We start from the raw sequence: 20,568 nt of genomic DNA on the forward strand, positions 1-20,568 counted from the left end.
ATGGCAAAGGTGGGAATCGGCTCAAACCGAGACAATAAGAGGCAGAGTTCATTTGGAGACAATATGGTGGTATGCCTCAAAATAATTAAAGGTATGCTGCAGCAGAGAAAAGGTTGCGAACCACTTATCTAGAAAACTATCTACAATTAATTTACAATGCACACAAATACTAAGAGCACTTGCTAAGGCAAGCCAAGTGATTCCAGTGACCATCACAAGAGGTAAGAAGGAACTGAGGGAGCTATGGCAGTTGAGCCCTTTATACCAGTGCACAGCGGTGCACAGCAGCAGAGGGTGCTCAAGTCACCCAAACAGGTACCACTAAAGGAAAAATTTTCAATGACTGTGCACGGGATGCACACATACCAAGAGGGGAATGCACATGTGAAATCACTCGAAGAACAATGACCTTGCTTAAATACAGTATCATTTATACATTATACATTAAATCTCACCAGGGAATCTTTAGTGCATACCATCAGGGTTTACATGGACCAATTAATGCACAACACATTAATACACTTTAGAAATCACACCCCTCTACTCAGCATTACTGATCTGTGTAGACAAGCCAGTAGACACATATTTCCAGTGTCTATTGGATAAACAGCGATTTATTGATTTGCATTGGGGTGTTTTAACAGTGTTAATCTGTTAAAATCAGAAGCCCTATTTATATCTTATTTTATTTGTCTCCAAGACTGAAAAACTCCTTGGGGCAAGGACTTTGTCTTTCTGTGTTTTGTAAAGAGTTGTGGAGTCTTAGGGCATTTTAGAAATAACTCCTTATGCTTCCCATACATCATCAGCTTTAAGGCTTGCGTACATTTCTCAACACTGCCCTACACATTATTAATGCTTCTGCTAAACAAAGATTATAACACTTTTTAAAAAAAATTTCATCACAAATGTCCACTAAAACCAGATCAGTTTAAGGCAAATAAGGTTCTATTTGTAATAAGTGTCTATGTGATAAGACAGACCTGTATTTATTTCAATAATTCTGACATGCGGCCAAGTAAGCAGCATGTTCAAATATAAATGGTTTGCTATTCTGTGTTATCTGTGGATATCAATAGATAAGCGAAGTGAGTCATGCTAGTGAAATGCAGGTCAAACCTTCCTTACTTGAGATAAAAAATGCTCAATGATTTTTCTTACCTGGTCATGCATTAATGTTGCAAGATGAGTTGTTTTTCCCCCAGGTGCAGCACACATGTCCAGAATTCTCTCTCCTGGCTGAGGGTTTAAAACATGGCTTACAACTGCAGAGGGCAAGTTCTATTATTAAAACAAAAAGTTTGAATTAATGCTTTAAAACAGTTTTATTTCAGGGATAACAAACAAAGGGAATATATACTGAAAACCATCTCATCAATCAGTGAAGGCACTTATATTTTTGTTGCTCTCTCTAGTACAGAGCTTGAATAATTTCAATTTAAATACTTCATATTAAGCGTATACCTATATTTCACTTTACATCTCTGGTCGCTTTTCTCCTAAACTTAAGCATTAACAATTGAGGTGCTGGGCATTTCCTGGGGATTCATGACTAAGGCAACTATAAAGCTAAATAAAACAGGATGATACTGTGACTGACTGTGGCGTTGCCCTGTGATACTATATTGACCTGGTCATTAGGATGTTTACTGTATGAATGTATTTGTTTAGCTTAACGGAGGGCTGTAAAGAAAGCAAGTAGGAAGTAGAATAATGGCTCAGAATAAAACACCCCTCAGCAAACATTTGAGGATTTGTATGGAACAATGGCAGAGTTGTTAGCTCTGGAGTCTGCCTCAATCTCCTGCAGAGCCTAATGACCTGGTTTTGAGAAGCAGGGCTGAAGAGCAGGAGCTGACAGAAACAAAGGAAATCTGATTGGATACAAAGTGCCTTGGGCTATGTCAGCATAATTTATGTTGCTCAAGGGGTGTAAATAAACCACCCCCCAAGAAACATAAGTTACACCGACATAAGCGCCAGTGTAAACCGTGGACTGCAGAGGTGGTTTTATTATGCCAATGGGAGAGCTCTCTCCCATCAGCATAGAGCGTCTTCACCAGAAGCGCTGTAGCAGCGCAGTTGCACTGGTGCAGCTGAGCCTCTGCATGTGTAGAAAAGCCCTCACTCTCTTTATGTGGGAGGCTAGTTGAGAAGCTGAACAGCCAGGCTGACACTCAGGCACCCACTGGAGTGCCTGAAGAAGTTAGACCTGCCTAGGCCACCCTTAGGGATAGCAAGCCTAGAGACAAGATAGATTTGTGTGTATACTGTTTGTTTTAAAATCCCTTTTCTCTAAAAGCTTTGTTCCAACTGGTAAAATAAACCATAAGGTGGCTCTCTAGTCACTATATACACACCACTGATCACAAGGGAAGAATCACAGTCAGAGCTGCTGTACAAGCACAGTTGATACACAAGGTACAGTAGTCCAGGAATGGTATGGAGTGGGAGAACTGGAATTCCATCTGAAGACAGGTGAAGGCAAGAAGCCTGACACATGAGGAGGCATGCTCAGAGAAACCAGGAAGGAGACAGAGATGTGGCTTGTTTTGGTATAGACAAGGTGTTTGTTGATTAGCCAATCAGATTCCTTAATCTGAATACTAACCGAAATTTAATTTTTTTACAAATGTAAACTACAGCTCCAAAGCTAGAGCTCCAATGCTAACATTAGATCTCAAACACATGGTTTAAGGCATTTGCAAGCAGGATTTGCACTGCATTAACAGAGTACATGTACTGGGGAGAAGAGAGGGTTACTCATCTTGCGCAGTAACTGAAGTTCTTCGAGATGTGTCTCCCGTGGGTGCTCCATTTTAGGTGATCGAACACTCTGTAACTCTAGTCGGAGAATTTCGACAGCAGTACCTGGCTGGGCTGCACATGTGCTCTCCCCGTCTTGCAGCAGTTGATTAGCGCCGTGCAGCCGCCCCCTACCCCCAGTTCCTTCTCTTCTGCAGAGGACTAATTAGAACTCCAAAGTAGAGGGGAGGAGGAAGGGTAGGGGACCACCCACGGGACACACATCTTGAAGAACCTCAGTTACTGCACAAGGTGAGTAACCCTCTCTTCTTCTTCGAGTGATGTCCCTGTGGGTGTTCCACTTCAGTGCACCTCAGGTGAAAGGAGCGGATCGGAGTTAATTCTGAATGGACGATAAGACTGGGCTATGTGGACCTTTGGTCTGACCAAGTAGGACCACTCTTATGTGGAATGTCACCTCTTGCCTATCCTTATGAAGTTTAGGGAAGAATGTGGAAAGATGGATTGGCTGGTTGAGGTGAAAAGAAGAAGAGACTTTAGGCAAGAATTTAGGGTTGGGGGTCTCAGAGTCACCTTATTCTTAAGAAAAATCGTATATGATGTGTCTGCCATAAAGGCCCCTATTTTTCCGACACACCTTGCTGATGTGACGGCTACTAGAAAGGCTACTTTCATGGAAAGATGTAGTAGTTAACATGTAGCCAGAGGTTTGAATGGGGCAGTTATCAGAGATTGAAGCACTAAGGTGAGGTCCCACGGAGCAGTTGGGGCTCTAGGTTCTGGGTAGAGGTTATGAACGCCCTGCAGGAATTTTTTAGTAGTTGGGTGTGCAAAGACCGAAATGCCATCCACCTTGTGGTGGAAGGTTGTAACTGTAATGAATTCATTGAGAGACCTGATTTCTTAAGGTAAAGATGTAGTCCAAGACTATGGGCAGGGTAGAATTGGTCGCTTCCATTTGTTTGTTTAGGCACCACATGTGGAATCTCCTCCATTTGTGGAGGTATGTCGAGTGTGTAATTGTCCGTCTGCTGTTTAGCAAGATTCCTTAACTTCTTTGGAGCAGATCATCTCCTCACCTTGAAACCATTGAGGAGCCAAACTCTCAGACAGAGCATCTCCAGGTTTGCAAAGTTTGGCCTGCATCCTGAGAAAGATTTGGAAAAAGTGGAAGGACTTGCGGTGGACATGCTGACATCTGTTGTAGGCATGGATACCATGTTTGCCTAGGCCATGCTGGAGCTAATCAGGATGACTTTGGCTGGATCAGATCTGATCCTGTGTGTGACTCTGGGCAGTAGTGGGATGGGAGGGAAGGCATACAGGAGAGGTGCATCCCTTGTGATGAAAAATGCATCTCCTATGGATTTTGGTCCCAGACCCACTCTGGAGCAAAACATTGGAGATTTGTGACAAATAGGTCTATCAATAGGAATCCCCATTGTTGAAATATGTTCTAAATCATGGAGGTGTTTATTTTCCACTTGTGGTCGTGTGTGAACTTTCAGCTTAGAGCGTCTACCACGATACTCTGAGATACCGGTAGGTAGGTGGCTGATACGTTGACGTTGTGTTCAATGCATAACGTCCACAACTTTATGGCCTCTGTGCATAGGGAGTACGATCTCGCTCCTCCCTGTCTATCCGTCATGATCTGTATGGTTTTGTTTTCAACTAGAGGCATGAAGTGCGCCCAGGTATTATGAACTGTTCGCAGTTTCAGAATGTTAATGTGGAGTGTTGATTCCAAAGGAGACCACTGCCCTATGCTATGAGGCTGTCTAAGTGGGCACCCCATCCCAGTAGGGAGGCATCCATTGTAATTACCATTTCGGGACGCGAGGGGAGGTTTAGGAAGGGGATGCCTGTGTACACATTGTGCAGGTGAGTCCACCACTGTAACGAGTTCTTGAACTTCACTGGCATGCTTAGGAGTTTGTTCAGTCTGTGTTTGTGTGGAATGCACACTGTCCTGAGGCAAGCTTGCCCGCAGCGCACACTTAGTCTGGCATGATTTACAACATGGACACCTAGTAGACGAAGGCAGGTCACCGCCATGTGACCTAGCTGATGAAGGCAGGTCCCAGCAGATACTTGTAGACTGTGTATCATGGTATTGATCAAGTCTGTCAGGGCAACAAATCTCTGAAGTGGTAGTGATGCTTTCGCCTCTATAGAGTGTAGGTAGGCCCCAAGAAAGTCCAGTTGTTGAACTGGTGTTAGTGTTGGCTTTTGAAGGTTTATTTACAGACTGAGATCTATGAAAAGTGACATTGTCTTTTGCATGGCTTTGACGGCTTCTTCTTGAGTGTGAGCCTTGATCAGACAATCATCTAAATACGGGTAGATCATGACCTCTTGCTTGTGTAGGTGGGCCACCACTACTGCTAGAATTTTGGAAAACACTTGAGGGGCCGTGGAGAGACCAAAGGGTAGTATCGTGTATTGGAAGTGGTCCTGTCCCAATACAAATTGGAGGAATCACCTGTGTATTGGGTGCATGGCGACGTGAAAATATACATCTTGCAGGTCAAGGGCTGCAAACCATTCCCCTCATTCCAATGCAGGAATTATTGTTGCTAAAGTCACCATCCTGAAATGTGTTTTGACGAATTTGTTTAATTGTATTAAAAAATAATGAGAATAGAAGCTCTTCCCTCCGTGTTGTACTGGCCTTGGTTCTACCGTGCTTAGTTACAGAAGGTATTCTATTTCCTGTCTCAAGAGTGACTCACGAGAGGGGTCCCTGAAGAGCAACAGGGAGGGAGGATGGAGAGGAACTGGATGGGGTAGCCGGTCTTAATCTCTAGTACCCATTTGTCAAATGTGATAAATACGCCAGAATGGGTAGAAGGGTACCAGATGGTTTGTAAACAGATGGTTGGTGGAGTGTGGCGTTAGCAACAGTAGTTGGGGGAGGTCTGTCAATCCCGTGACCAAATCTTCAAATTTGTATTTTGGAGATGGGTTGCTGCGATGTGGATGGCTGTGAAGAATTTGATCTTCGTTTGGGTGGTCTTTGAGGATCATACTGACTCTGGTTCTGTGTGTACAGAGCTTAAGACATTGTGACGTAGAATACTTGCCCTGTTTGCATTTTCTTGTAGGTGTATAGATGCCTCGAGATCTAAGAGTGACTCTCAAGTTCTTTAAGGAGTGAAGTGACTCGTCAATCTTCCTGGAAAACAGCTTTGGACCTTCGAAAGTAAGATCCTCTATGGTTGATTGCAGTTTAGAATTGCCAATTATGAAACTCTCTTGGCAAAATATGCCCACACAACATATTCAAAATTAGCAGACTTTATTGAACGTACACCAGAGGAAAAAAAAGAGCAGTTTGCATCACTCGTTTCTGAAGGCCACCTTATATCTCGAACAGCCTTTCAGACAACATTAGATTCCGCTGACAGTGAGGACCATTGCAACTGCCATAGTAATGCGCCGGGACTCCAAGCTGCACCTCCCTTGGAAACCCCAAGAGGTGCAGCTAGGAGTCCCGGCGCATTACTATGGCAGTTGCAATGGTCCTCACTGTCAGCGGAATCCAATGTTGTCTGAAAGGCTGTTCGAGATATAAGGTGGCCTTCAGAAACGAGTGATGCAAACTGCTCTCTTTTTTCCTCTGGTGTACGTTCAATAAAGTCTGCTAATTTTGAATATGTTGTGTGGGCATATTTTGCCAAGAGAGTTTCATAATTGGCAATTCTAAACTGCAATGTTGCTGATGAGTAGGCCTTGTGGTAGGCCTCCTTATGATGAGGTGTGGACCTGGAATAATGTTGCCTTATGAGGAGAGATTAATAAGACTGGGACTTTTCAGCTTGGAAAAGAAACAACTAAGGGGGGATATGATAGAGGTTTATAAAATCATGACTAGTGTGGAGAAAGTAAATAAGGAAGTGTTATTTACTCTCTCTCATAACACAAGAACTAGGGGCCACCAAATGAAATTAGTAGGCAGCAAACAAAAGGAAGTATTTTTTCACACAATGCACAGTCAACCTCTGGAACTCTTTGACAGAGGATATTGTGAAGGCCAAGACTATAACAGGATTCAAAAAAGAACTAGAAAAATTCATGGAGGATAAGTCCATCAATGGCTATGAACCAGGATGGGCAGAGATGGTGTCCCTAATCTGGGTTTACTAGAAGCTGGGAATGGGCGACAGGGGATGGATCACTTGATGATTGCCTGTGCTGTTCATTCCCTCTGGGACACCTGGCATTGGCCACTGTCAGGAGACAGGATACTGGGCTATGTGGACCTTTGGTCTGACCAAGTAGGACCACTCTTATGTTCTTTTGTTAACAGCATCCACCACAAGAGAATTTGGTTGGGGCGGGGTGGGAAAAAAAATTCTAGCCCCTTCGAAGGGACATAAATATTTTTTGTCAACTCTCTTACACATAGGTGGGATAGTGGCAGGGGTTTTCCAGATGGTTGTGGTGGGCTCCATAATGGCTTTGTTTATGGGCAAGGCAATTTTGGAAGATGTCAATGTGCGGAGTATGTCCAAGAACTTACGCTGGGATTCGGTAACCTCTTTAAGAGGGATTTGAAGTGTGTCAGCTATTCTTTCAAACGGTTCCTGAAACTGTTTGAAATCATATCCGGTAGTAGGGGGCAGAGGCATGATGGTCTTGTGAGGTGAGGAAGACGAGCTGGCTATAGGAATAGCCTCCCGGTCTAACTCCTGCTTGGTTTCCTCAAAAGTCTGTTCCTGGGAGACGTCGGGTGGTCCTACTGGCTTTGGCGAGGAGTGTCTATATATTTCTCTGCTGCATGGTGGCTTGGGAAAATATGGCCTGTATGCTGCCTGCAGGTCCTAGAACAACTATTGTGGTGGGAAAGGCACAGGTGGGGTTCCCCATGGGCGTCCATACCACCCTTGTATGTCTGGTCTGGGATGGTGTCTAGGGTGCTCTTGTGGCTCAGATCTGATACTGGTCTGCAGGAACGAGGAATGCTGAGATGAATAAAGTTCCCCCTCCTCATCCTCCTCTTGCGGGAGAGGCAGATGCAGCTGGTGGTGTGCATGGTGCTGAAAGCATCAATGCATTGTCAGTACCAAGGAGAAGGGACTCAGGTTCCAGTATCACTGTCAAGTCCTTAGGTGCAAGGAACTGCTGTATTCTCAGTACCAGAAGAGGTACTTGCATTTGTTGCGATGCCGAGAATTGCTGCAGTACCTGGGGGTAGTGCAGTGCTGTAGGGATAGGCATCTACATTGACTGCACAGAGGACTTAGGAGGCTTCAGTGCCGATGCATCAGTGATGTGCAGGAGAGAGTCAGGTGGCAGCACTGGTGCCTTAGAAACTGCAGAGGCACTCGGTACAGAGGATTTTGTTGTTGCCGCCGGTGCTGTAGTGGAAACGGCCGTCTCTTCTCTGCCTTCCTTTTTGGAGCCTGCCTGCTTACCGTCTGTGGCTTTAATGGTAATGATAGTACCAAAAGCCCCTGCCGACTCATAGGTACTTTGCCACAGCTTCTTTTTAGATGCAAGTTCGGTAGGAGGAGTGGAAGCTCTCCTTTTTGCAGGTCTTTTAGGAGACAGGTCCTTCCCACATGAAGCTGAGGAGGGGGATCTGTCAGAAGCCACCTTCAGTGATTAGTCACCAGGAGAAGTTTGCGTTCCTGAATCTGAGGCAGAATGGAGGGACTTCTCCATGAGAATAAGCTTACATTTGAGGTCCCTTGTTTTCCTGGTGAGGGTCTTCAGATTATGGCAATGAATGCACTTTTGGGGTACATGTGTTTCCCCCAGACCTGTGATACATTGTGAGTGTCCATCAGAGATAAGAATTGCCTCACAGCAGGGGATACAACATTTAAATCCAGGAGATCCTGGCATTTCAGAGGGACTATCCTGTGACGGGATGAAGTTATAAAGAAATATTTATTTATTTTTTATATGGAGAGAAGAAAAATAGAAAGTCTTAACCTACTAGCCTGGTGGTTGAGAAAGGTCGGGGGGGGGACACACGGCCACGCAGCGCTAATCAACTGCTGCAACAGGCACGAGACAGGGAGAGCGCATGTGCAGCCCAGCCAGATACTGCTGTCGAAATTCTCCAGCTAGAAGCACAGGGCACTCAATCACCTAAAGTGAAGCACCCACAGAGAAATTACTCGAAGAAGAAATAATATGCTGTCTTAAATTATATGTAAATATTTTAAAATATTGTCTTCCAGCTCAGTTAAAAATCTGAAAAAGAACTCAACAAAATTGCGTGTATGCTTTATTGTCCAATTGACATCCACAGCTGTGATAGAGTACTGGTATTTGATCAGATAATTTGGTATTTGGAGCCAATCTTTAGAATATACAGACATCTTCTAAGAAGTGCTGAATACCCACAACTCTAACTGAAGTCAATGGAAGCTGCAGCTACTTAGCATTTCTGAAAATCATGCCCCAAGTGTCTAAAGCTGGTGTGCTGGGCTCTACTATTATGGTCACCACTTTTACAAGACTATGATAAGTTTTGTACAAAATATGCCTTGAGAAGTATCACTTGAAAACAATCTGCTGAACATTACTGTGTTGGTAAAATACGTGTATCAACATTGTATGTAAAGAGAGTGGTCACTTTGGATGGGCTATTACCAGCAGGAGAGTGAGTTTGTGTATGTGTGTGGGGGGGGGGGGGGGGAGAGAGACACGGAGGGTGAGAAAACCTGGATTTGTGCTGTAAATGGCCCAACTTGATTATCATACACATTGTAAGGAGAGTGATCACTTTAGATAAGCTATTACCAGCAGGAGAGTGGGGTGGGAGGAGGTATTGTTTCATGGTCTCTATGTATATAATGTCTTCTGCAGTTTCCACAGTATGCATCCGATGAAGTGAGCTGTAGCTCACGAAAGCTTACGCTCAAATAAATTGGTTAGTCTCTAAGGTGCCACAAGTACGCCTTTTCTTTTTGCGAAAACAGACTAACACGGCTGTTACTCTAAAACCTATATATATCAGTTTCAGTATGTCTGAAACAGATACCTGTAAATGCTTTATTCTATCTATCGGGGAGTCAAGATGGGTGAGATAATATCTTTTTTTGGATCAACTGCTGTTGATTAAAGACTCAAGCTTTCAAGCTTACACAGTGCTCTTCTTCAGATCTATATCCAACTTCCGTGAAGAAAGTATTGAATTAGGTGTTATGGAAGCACTCTGAAAATGGAATTCCTCTGGAGTCCTAATGAACCACCTGAAGGATATTTATTCTTCTGAAAATTGTACAGCCCCGTTTAGTAATGCACTTACCTGCAAAAACAAATAACTGGACAGCACATTGTCCAACGACGGACTAAGGTACACTGGGTCTGTCATTCTTACACCTATTCCTCTGAAAAGCAAGAAACTCATATTAAATCTGATTCCACTAAATTATCTGCTCTGTTCTAAAGTTCTAAAACTACATTTTGCCATGGAAATATTCCTTTGTTCTCTTAATAATCACCTTTTCACAAGATACTCAGAAAATTTCTGAGTGACTCAATTGATACTACTTTAGCCAGTGATGGTCTGCTTTTTGTTTTTCAGCAATAGTGATATTAATGATAAAGGGGCACATTCCACTTAAATCACCAAGGTTATACTTATTTAACTGTGAACAGAATTTTGCATAAGTGAAAATACATAAAAATCAACTCAAATAAAATAAACCTTTTACAATTTTATACCCCAAGCTAATGAATACCCTTTGAAACGTCATCACATTGGATTCACCAAATGGGTGATCTGCAAAGTAAAGAAAATATTTCTTTGTATTTTGCACATTAAAAAATGGCCAAAAAAGAATGGTTTCCTCATATGTAAAACTGGCATACTACTAATTTATTTACGTTGTAGCAGTGTTGTGAGGATTAATTAATATCTGATCAATGACTTGAAAATGTGAAGTGCTATACAAATGTTAGGTTTTACTACTATTTATTAATTAATATGCAAATCTGAGAAACTCTAAAAAGCTGAAAGAAGAATGTGAGCAGGAGAATCTGAGGACTGGAAGGGATGTCGAGAGGTCATCTAGTCCAGTCCCCTGCACTCATGGCAGGATTAAATATTATCTAGCCCAGGGGTGGGCAAACTACGACCCAGGAGCCGCATCTGTTTTAATTTGGCCCTCGAGTTCCCACTGGGGAGCAAGGTCCAGGGCTTGCCCTGCTCTGACATGCCAGCCTGGGAGCAGGGTCAGAGGCTTGCCCTGCTCTGCACGTGCCATGGCGCCACACTGCTCCCAGAAGCAGCGGTATGTCCCCCCTCCAGCTCCTATGCGTAGGGGCAGCCAGGGGGCTCTGCATGCTGCCCCTGCCTCAAGCGATGCCCCCTCAGCTCCCACTGGCCTGGAACCACAGCCAATGGGAGCTGCAGGGGTGGCGCCTGTGGACAGGGCGGTGCGCAGAGCTGCCTGGCTCCCCCTCTGCGGAGCTGGAGGAGGAACATGCCGTTGCTTCTGAGAGCTGCTTGAAGTAAGCGCTGCCCGGACCCTGCATTAGCCCTGATCCCCTTCCCGCCCTTCAAATTCCTCAGTCCCAGCCCAGAGCACCCCCCTGCAACCCAAACCCCTCATCCCCAGCCCTACCCTAGAGCCCGCACCCCCAGCCAGAGCCCTCACCCCCTGCCCCGCACCCCAACCCTCTGCTCCAGCCCAGAGCCCCCTCCCGCATCCTGAACTCCTCATTTTTGGCCCTACCCCAGAGCCCACACCCCCAGCCAGAGCCCTCATCCCTTCCCATACCCCAACCTCCAATTTTATGAGCATTCACTGCCCGCCATACAATTTCCATACCCGGATATGGTCCTTGGGCCAAAAAGTTTGCCCACCCCGATCTAGACCATCCCTGACAGGTGTTTGTCTAACCTGCTCTTAAAAATCTCTAACGATGGACATTCAACAACCTCCCTAGGAAATTTATTCCAGTGCTTAAACACCCTGACAGTTCGGGAGTTTTTCTTAATGTCCAATCTAAACCGCTCTTGCTGCAATGAAAGCCGCTTACTTGTCCTATCCTCATAGATTAAGGAGAACAATTTTTCCTCCTTATAACCACCTTTTATGTACTTGAAAACTGTTATGTCCCCTCTCAGTCTTCTCTTCTCCAGACTAAACAAACCCAATTTTTTCAATCTTCCCTCACACGTCAAGTTTTCCAGACCTTTAATCATTTTTGTTGCTCTTCTCTGGACTTTCTCCAATTTGTCCACACCTCTCCTGAAATGTGGCGCCCAGAACAGGAGAACAATACTCCAGTTGAGGCCTCATCAGCACAGAGTAGAGCAGAAGAATTATTTCTTGTGTCTTGCTTAAAACACTACTGCTAATATATCCCAGAATGATGTTTGTTTTTTTGCAACAGTGTTACACTGTTGACTCATATTTAGCTTGTGATCCACTATGACCTCCAGATCCCTTTCCGCAGTACACCTTCTCAGGCAGTCATTTCCTATTTTGTATACATGCAACTGATTGTTCCTTTCTAAGTGGAGTTCTTTACATTTGTCCTTATTGAATTTCATCCTATTTACTTCAGACCATTTCTCCAGTTTGTCCAGATCATTTTGAATTTGAATCTGATTCTGATTCTCCAATGCACTTCCAGCCCCTCCCAGCTCGGTATCGTTCGCAAACTTTATAAGTGTACTCTATATGCCATTATCTAAATCACTGATGAAGATGTTGAACAGAACCAGACCCAGAATTGATCCCTACAGGACCCCACTCGTTATGCCCTTCCAGCATGACTGTGAACCACTGATAACTACTCTCTGGGAATGGTTTTCCAACCAGTTATGCACCCACCTTATAGTAGCTCAATATAGCTTGTATTTTGCTAGTTTATCTACAGTACTGGAGAATCATAATATCCTATATATTAAAGCCATCAACATTGATTTGCATGGAAAAACAAAATGTGTAAAGTTAACATAGGCTCTACAGTTTTACGTTTCATTAAGTAGAGATAAAAATATTACTAAGTAATCGCAACAAAAAAAGAGAAATGGCACAAATGAACCTGAAAACACAACTGTTAAATAACTGCAGTCAGCAAGAATGAATCTATTTTCCTAAGTGCAGCATGCAGACAAAGAAGAATTGAGACAGAAAAGCAAATATGACAGACTCAAGCTTTAGTGTCCTATATTCAATTTTGCCATATTGTCATCTGAGGTAGGTTTCACACCAAAGTTTTTTGTAGATTGTGTTTTAAATCAGGCACGTATGTTTGATGTAACTATATGAAAAAGAGCTGTTCTGCAATACTGGACACACTTTACATATTAATTCTATGCTGGAGGGAAAAAACCCAAATCACTTTCTTTGACAGCAAAAACAAAGACGCCAAGCATGCTTGAAGATAACAAATAATTTGGCAAATAGTGTTATAAACAGATTTCATTAAAGATAGTCAACCTAAAATACAGCTCCTTTAAAATTGAAAACATCTGTGTTGGAAGGTGGTGGAAAGGGTGAGACTGCATTTCTGGCCAAACTAAAGCAAACTTAGTGGTTGCAGTAGGACAGTTTATCAAAGCTGCATCCTGCTTATTAACTTGGCAAAACTCAATGTGACAATGTCAAATGCTAGTTAAAATAAACCCACTTGTTTCCTGACCAATAATGTCTTCAGAATTCACTAAACCAGTATCTACAACCCATCCTGCAACTGTAAACTGAGAACTGGAGCATTAATAAATATTTATACTATGGTAGCACCTACAAACCCTGCTCAGCATCAAGGCTCCTTTGGGCTAGCTGCTATAAAAGCATAAACATAGCATGATTTAGAACCAGGATGGTGGCTATCTTAGCCCTCCACAGATGTGCAAGTGGAAGAGAGGACACAAGGAGCTTTCCATGCCTCTTTTGAGGGGAGGGCACAATCTCACTGGCAAACCAGAAGCATTACCTTCCCAAAAAGCAGAGTGGGTGGGAAGGGCCACGGCAGGGCTGACCCAATGTAAGGCTGGAAGAGATCTTGAGAGGTCATTTAGTAGAATCCCCTGCACTGAGGCAGAACTAAGTACTGTATACTTAGAGAAGTGTTTGTGTAATCCAGCATTTCTCAAACTCGGGTCCGCGGACCCCTGGGGGTCCATGAGAGTACTCCAGGGGGTCCGTGGGTCCACGGATCAACTCAACTCCTACCCCTCCCTTCCAGTACCCCGGCACACCGGGAAACAGCTGTTCAGTGGCGTGCAGGAGACGCTGGGAGAGAAGGGGAGGAGCGGGGATGGGGCTCACTCATGGGAGGGGGCGGAATCACGTCCAGGGCCACCGGCCCCTCTGAACAACTCCTCCCCCTCTCTTCTAGTGCCTCCTTCATACCAGGGAAGAGCTGTTCAGCGGGGTCCAGGAAGCACTGGGAGGGAGGAAGGGAGAGGAGCGGGGAAGGGATGTGCTTAGGGGAGAGGGTGGGAAGAGGAGGGGCAGGGTGGAGCAGGGGCAGGAAGATATGGGGTGCGACCTGAGGCTGAGCAAGGATCCTGGGGGTCCACAAAAAATTTTAAATCAAAATCGGGGTCTTCGGGTTGCTAAAGTTTGAGAACCGCTGGTCTAACCTGTTCTTAAAAAAACAGCAATGATGGGAATTTCACAATCTCCCTTAGGATTCTATTCCAGTACTTACCTATCTTTACAGTTAGAAACTTTTCCCTAATATCTAACCTAAATCTCCCTTGCTGCAGATTAAGCCATACTTCTTGTCCTAACTTCAGTGGACACAGAGAACATTTAATCACAATCTTCTTTATAGAACCCCTTAACATATGTGAAGACTTATCAGTTCCCTCCTCAGTTGTATTCTCTCAGGACTAAACATACCCAGTTTTTTTTAAGCTTTCCTCATAGGTCAGGTTTTCTAACCCATTTGATCATTTTTGTTGCTCTTTTCTGGATTCTTTCCAGTTTGTTCATACTGGACACAATACTCCAGTTGAGGCCTTACCAGGGCCATATAGAGAAGAACAATTAACTTCTGTTTCTTAGATATGACACTCCTGTTAATACACCCCAGAATTATATTAGCTTTTTTTTTGCAACTGCATCACATTGTTGGCTCATATTCAATTTCTGATCTACTATAACCCTCAGATATCCTTTTCAGCAATACTACCACCTAACTAGCTATTCCCCATTTTGTAGTTATTCATTTGATTTTTTGCTTCTGAAGTGTAGTACTTTGCAATTTTTTACTGAATTTCCTCTTATTGATTTTCAGACCAATTCTCCAATCTGTCCTGATCGTTTTGAATTCTAATCCTGTTATCCAAAGTGTTATCAACCCATCCCAGCTGCAAATTTTATAATACTCTCCACTCCAAGTCATTAATGAAAATACTGAATAGTACCACTAGTAGGCCAAGGACTGACTCCTGTGGGACCCCACTAGATATGTACTTTCAGTTTGATGAGCCATTGATAACTACTCTTTGAGTACAGTTTTTCCAACCACTTTATAGTAATTTCATCTAGACCACACTTCTCTAGTTTGCTTATGAGAATGTCATGTAGGACAGTGTCAAAAGCCTTACTAAAATCAAGATATATCACGTCTACTACTTCTCCCATCCACTAGGCATCTAACCCTCTCAAAAAGGGAAATTAGATTGGCTGCCAAGATTTGTTCCTGACAAATCCAAATTGGTTATTACTTATAACTCTATTATCCTCTAGGTGCTTACAAATTGATTAATATTGTGTTCTAGTATCTTTCCAAGTACCAAAGTTATACCGACTAGTCTATAATGCCCCAAGTCATCTTTGTTCCAAAGCAGGCAAACAGTACCTTTCTCTTGTCCTCTGAAACATCGCCCCTCCAACAATTCTCAAAGATGATCACTAATTGTTCTGAGATTACTTCAGCTACTACTGGGTGAATTTCATCAAGACCTGCCAACTTGAATACATCTAACTTATCTAAATATTCTTTAACCTATCCTTTCCTTATTCTAGAGTTTGTTCCGTCTCCCTGGCTGTTAATATTGTGTTAAGCATCTGGTCACAATTAATTATTTTAGAGAAAACAAGCAAAATAGACACTAAACACCTCAACCTTCTTGAAGCTGTTCATTATTAGCTCTCCTTCGCTGCTAAATAGAGGACCTACTCTTTCCTTCATCTTTCTCTTGTTCCTTCATCTTTCTCAATATATTTATAGAACCTCTCTTTATTGCCTTTTAAGTCCCTTGTTAGGTGTAACTCATTTTGTGACTTAGCTTTTATGATTTTTGTCCCTGCATGTTTATGCTATTATTTCATATTCCCTCTTAGCAATTTGCCATTTCCACTTTTTGTAGGATTCCTTTTTGATTTTCAAGTCATTAAAGAGCTGATGCAGCCATATGAACCTCTTCTCTTCCTATATTTCCTTTTCATCAGGATAGTTTGCTGTTGTTCCTTTAATATTGTGTCTTTAAGAAACTGCCCGCTCTCCTCAACTGTTTTGCCTTAGATTTGCTTTGCATGGGATCTTATCTACTAGTTCTCTGAGTTTGCCAAAGTCTGCTTTTTTAAAATTCATTGTCCTTATTCTGCTGGTCTCACTCAGTTCCTTTCCTTAGAAATCAGGAAGCCTATCACATCATGATCACTTTCACCTAAGTTGCCTTCCACCTTCACAACTAATATTGCCTGTTGGTCAAAATCAAGTCTAAAGTGACTGTGCTCCTGCTTACTTACCCACCATCTAAAACAAGTTGTCCCCAACACATTCCAAGAACTTACTGGACATTGAGTTTTGCCATATTATTTTGTAAAAGTCCTCATTAATACCAGATCTTCTTTTTTGGATCTTTCTGTTGTTTGTTCTAGAAATACCTCATTCACCTCCTCCCTCTGATTTGTTGGGCTGTTTTTCCCCTCTTTTATCTTCACTTAGAAGCCTTCCACTGGCCTGCCCCTAACCTCCTTTGGACCTCAGAACAAGTGGGTACATTCTTGACGGGTACAATGCAACCTTTCCCCCCGCCTGTCTTTCCTGAACAAGCTATACCCTCCGTCCCCCGTCCCCCCTGCAATATTCCAGTCACGAGATTTATCAAACCAAGTCTCTTTTGCTTGTGCATTAAGACTTCCAGTTCTTCCTGTTTATTTCCAAAAGTTCTTGCATTTGTGTACAGTCATCTAAGATGTGCACACTCCCCCACAGTTTTCCCTCTTGTTACTCCTATGTATTGTAATTTTCCATTCCCCACTTCCCTCCTAACTTTCAGCCCTCTGTTAAGGTCACCTTCTTTTATACCTAACCTGAAGTCTTTTGTCACCTGCCCCCTTGGAATCTAGGTTACAGCCTTCTTTACAAGGGTGGTGAGTCAGTGTCCCAACATGCTCTCTCTCTTCTTCATCAGGTGGAGGAAGTACATGCTGCACCCTTTCAAGGGGTCATAGAGCAGCTGTTGTAATGTGCACTCCTGAGAAGTGCAGAAGAAAATTTTAGTCAGCCAGAATTTTTCCCAAAGCTCCCACTGCCTCAGTGTCCCTTCTCACATGCCTCCAATGTAATGTCTCGTTCAAAGCCACAATCTGACTTTATGTGTATTACAGAATATTTCTAAATTCCTAGCTTTTTTCCCCTCAAAAAAGAAAATAAGTGCAGCTTCTTAATCCTCATTGCAGTTACTATGGACTTACTTCAGTGAGCCACTTGAACTGAAGATTTCACTGCGACTCAATTCTGAAATCCCATTTCCAATGAAAAATTTGGTTCCCAGAAATTCTTTGGCGCCTCTTTTACACTTCCCTTCAATATCAGAGTATACAGAGACCACATCTCCAGCTTTCATAACTAGGGAAAGAAAGATATTTTTTAAAAATTTAAATCTGGCAAAAGAACAGTGCCCAACTCATCTGGAACTTCTGATGGGCCATGTACTTCAACCCCTTGCATCATAGCAATATTGATTTCAGGTCAAGACAAGCTTTGAGTATCTCCACCGTTAGCCAGTCCACAAAGTCACCTGGCAGTCTTCTCATTGCCTAATTATTTTCTGCAAACAAAATATGACAGAGAAGCCACCTCTGTGTAAAGCATTTAGTTGAGCAAAGTACTTAAGCATGTGCCTGATCATCAGAAGACAAGTAGTCCCACTGTCTTCAAGTATCTTGCTGCACTGGTGCCTAGAAGAGCTTGAAGAACACTTTGGTGTCTGGTACAGGAGATTTTGTTAAGCCTGTTTGGAGTAAAGCAGTAAGAAAGCATGGTCTACATGTGGACTTACTGATCTCTGCCTCTACTTGTAAAAGCTTCATTCTGAGAGCAACTATTATTCAAACTACCCTTAGAGATTTCTCCCCATATGCTTTTCTAGGATCTTTTTATTGAAGGGCCTGGCTGGCTGTACTAGAGGAAAACTACAGAGGCAGGACTCAGCTTTTGAACTGGGAATGAACGTGGCTTGTGGGTTGTGTTTCAGAGATCTCTTTCCTATGACCAAGGGGCTAGATTAAATGTGCCCGAAGGAAAGAATCATTTTATTATGGAGACATGCTTTTAGAACTTTTAAAAACTGTATTATATTTGTGATCAATTCTTGTAGCCAGAAATAGCTTCTACACTAGATAATTTTCTTCTTGGGATGTCTACAATACCCAAAACACTGACACTCCATGTTGCTACCATCTACCTAGTATTTGTGAAATTTGCAGACATTTAACTTTACCTCCCATCAAATTATTTGTCCATCCTCACTTGTAAAGCCAAAAGATTTTTTCCCTTGTTGTCGGTCTCTTTAGAACGCAGCAGCAGTATGTTAAATTTTTAGTTATAACTTGCAATATTCGTGTTTTCTCACCCATTCAGGCAGCTACATTGACTATCCTAAAGCTTAAATTTAAATTTGTCAAACTAAGCTTAAAGATCTTCAATCACTGATTCCTCCTTATCTGTTTCAGAGTAGCAGCCGTGTTAGCCTGTATTCGCAAAAAGAAAAGGAGTACTTGTGGCACCTTAGAAACTACCAAATTAATCTGAGCATAAGCTTTCGTGAGCTACAGCTTGACCAAGTGAGCTGTAGCTCACAAAAGCTTATGCTCAAATAAATTGGTTAGTCTCTAAGGTGCCACAAGTACTCCTTTTCTTTCTCCTTATCTGTATAACTTGATCAATGATTAAGTGGCCCACTTATGCACTACCATTCATGTCTTGTTATACCATCTGTGCTGAGTGCAATTTCTAGATACAGGGCTTTATTGTACCTCACCTCAAGCTGGCAGCATACTCTCCACTTCATTTTCCTATCTGTAATTCTTCTAAAATCTTTTTAAAGTCCTGTTGAAGTATGTTTCCCTTTTATTTGATGCTGTGTGCTAATGTACAGCAATGATGATAAATCACTAGCTCACCCAGTAAGTATTTTGCATATTTATGAGTAGAACTGTACAAAATAAAAGCAGTTTCAACAACTGTTGCAGCAACTTACTCGTTTTCTCATAAATGCCTAGATTCAGGAAAGCATACATATTAAGTCAATGGGACTTAAGCACATGCTTAAAGTTAACCACGAGTTTAAGTACTTTTCTGAAGAGGACTGAATTTTAGCACATGCATAAGTGCTTTTTTTATTCAGGGCCAAAATTTACTAGATCAGTGGTTCTCAAACTTTAGCAACCCAAGGACTCCCATTTTGATTTAAAAAAATTTTGCAGACCCCAAAGGCCCCCCCAGGCCCTGCCCCCACTCCACCCCTTCCCCCAAGGCCCCTCCCCACCTCTTCCCACCCCACCCCACCCCCGCCCCTCCTCTTCCCTGCCTCTTTCCGCCCCCTCCCCCGAGCATCCCCCATCTCCGCTCCTCCCCCTCCTTCCCAGCGCCTCCTGCACGCCGCTGAACAGCTGTTTCCCAACGTGCAGGAGGCGCTGGGAAGGAGGGGGAGACACTGAGGGAAGGATGGGGAGGAGTTGATCAGCAGGGCCCGCGGATCCCCTGTAGTATCCTCAAGGACCCCAGTTTGAGAAACGCTGATCTAGATGGAAAAAGAAAGACTTGTGGTTAACACAGCCATAGTCACTACCATGATAACAACAAAGTGAATCATCTACAATTATATTATAAAAGTTAGTTTAATCTTTAAAAAAATAAATAGCACAAATTGTTTCAATATGTAGCTGAAGACTAAGCACTGTTCAATAGCATATGTAGAAGATTATCTTCTGGCTCACTGGCACTGGGAGAGAGAGACACAAGGGTTCGCATGATAACTTCAGAACCTCCATAAATTAGATATGAGAAAGATTTTTCTCACCAAGAAATAACAGAAGTCAATACTAAGATCTCAGTTCAGGGCAACTGCACCTGTATTCCCCGCAGTGGTCCAGCAAGGGCATCCACTCTCAGGCTTCCAACACCCGAGCTGTGGCCGCTCTGGTGTGGAGACCCGCATGTCACCCACTTCTGACCAGGGTATGTCCAGGCTGAACAGTTCCCTGCCTTCACTGTGTTACTCCCAGCAAAGACAATCTGCCTAAATCTGCTTGATTTTTCTGATAACGGAATGATTGGTATAGATGAAAGTTACCACCTGTTTCTTTCTAAGGAAGCCTACTTTATTCTTAAGGTAAAAAGCATTACAGAGAAAACATATTAAAAACACAGATGCTAATAAGCTTACCAGATTTCATTGCAACTCTAAAATGGGCTCCGTCAAGAGCAGTTTTTCATCACCCCACCCTAAGTGTTTCCTTGTGGTTACAAGTTCATCACAGATTCACCTCAGAACAAGTACACTCATGCGAAATTTAATCCACCCTTTTATATAGAGCAGGGGTCTTTGATCTGGAGATTCCAGAAGCAGGTAATTAG

General features: G+C 43.0%; 1 protein-coding gene across 15 annotated transcripts in view; it reads right to left on the bottom strand.

The window, feature by feature from the left end:
- The window catches only part of NSUN6 (NOP2/Sun RNA methyltransferase 6), a 52,616-nt gene that overhangs the window by 23,275 nt on the left and 8,773 nt on the right, over nucleotides 1-20,568 (bottom strand). For all 15 annotated transcript variants that reach the window (XM_073334180.1, XM_073334174.1, XM_073334173.1 and 12 more), the window contains 3 exons: nucleotides 17,403-17,556; nucleotides 10,034-10,115; nucleotides 1,162-1,281 (listed from right to left, as the gene is read on the bottom strand). In XM_073334180.1, the coding sequence (XP_073190281.1) occupies nucleotides 1,162-1,281; nucleotides 10,034-10,115; nucleotides 17,403-17,554 (354 nt within the window). In that variant the 5' untranslated portion in view covers nucleotides 17,555-17,556. The remainder of the gene's footprint in view (nucleotides 1-1,161; nucleotides 1,282-10,033; nucleotides 10,116-17,402; nucleotides 17,557-20,568) is intronic.

This window comes from Lepidochelys kempii, chromosome 2 (assembly GCF_965140265.1).
Source record: "Lepidochelys kempii isolate rLepKem1 chromosome 2, rLepKem1.hap2, whole genome shotgun sequence".
Lineage (NCBI taxonomy): Eukaryota > Metazoa > Chordata > Testudines > Cheloniidae > Lepidochelys > Lepidochelys kempii.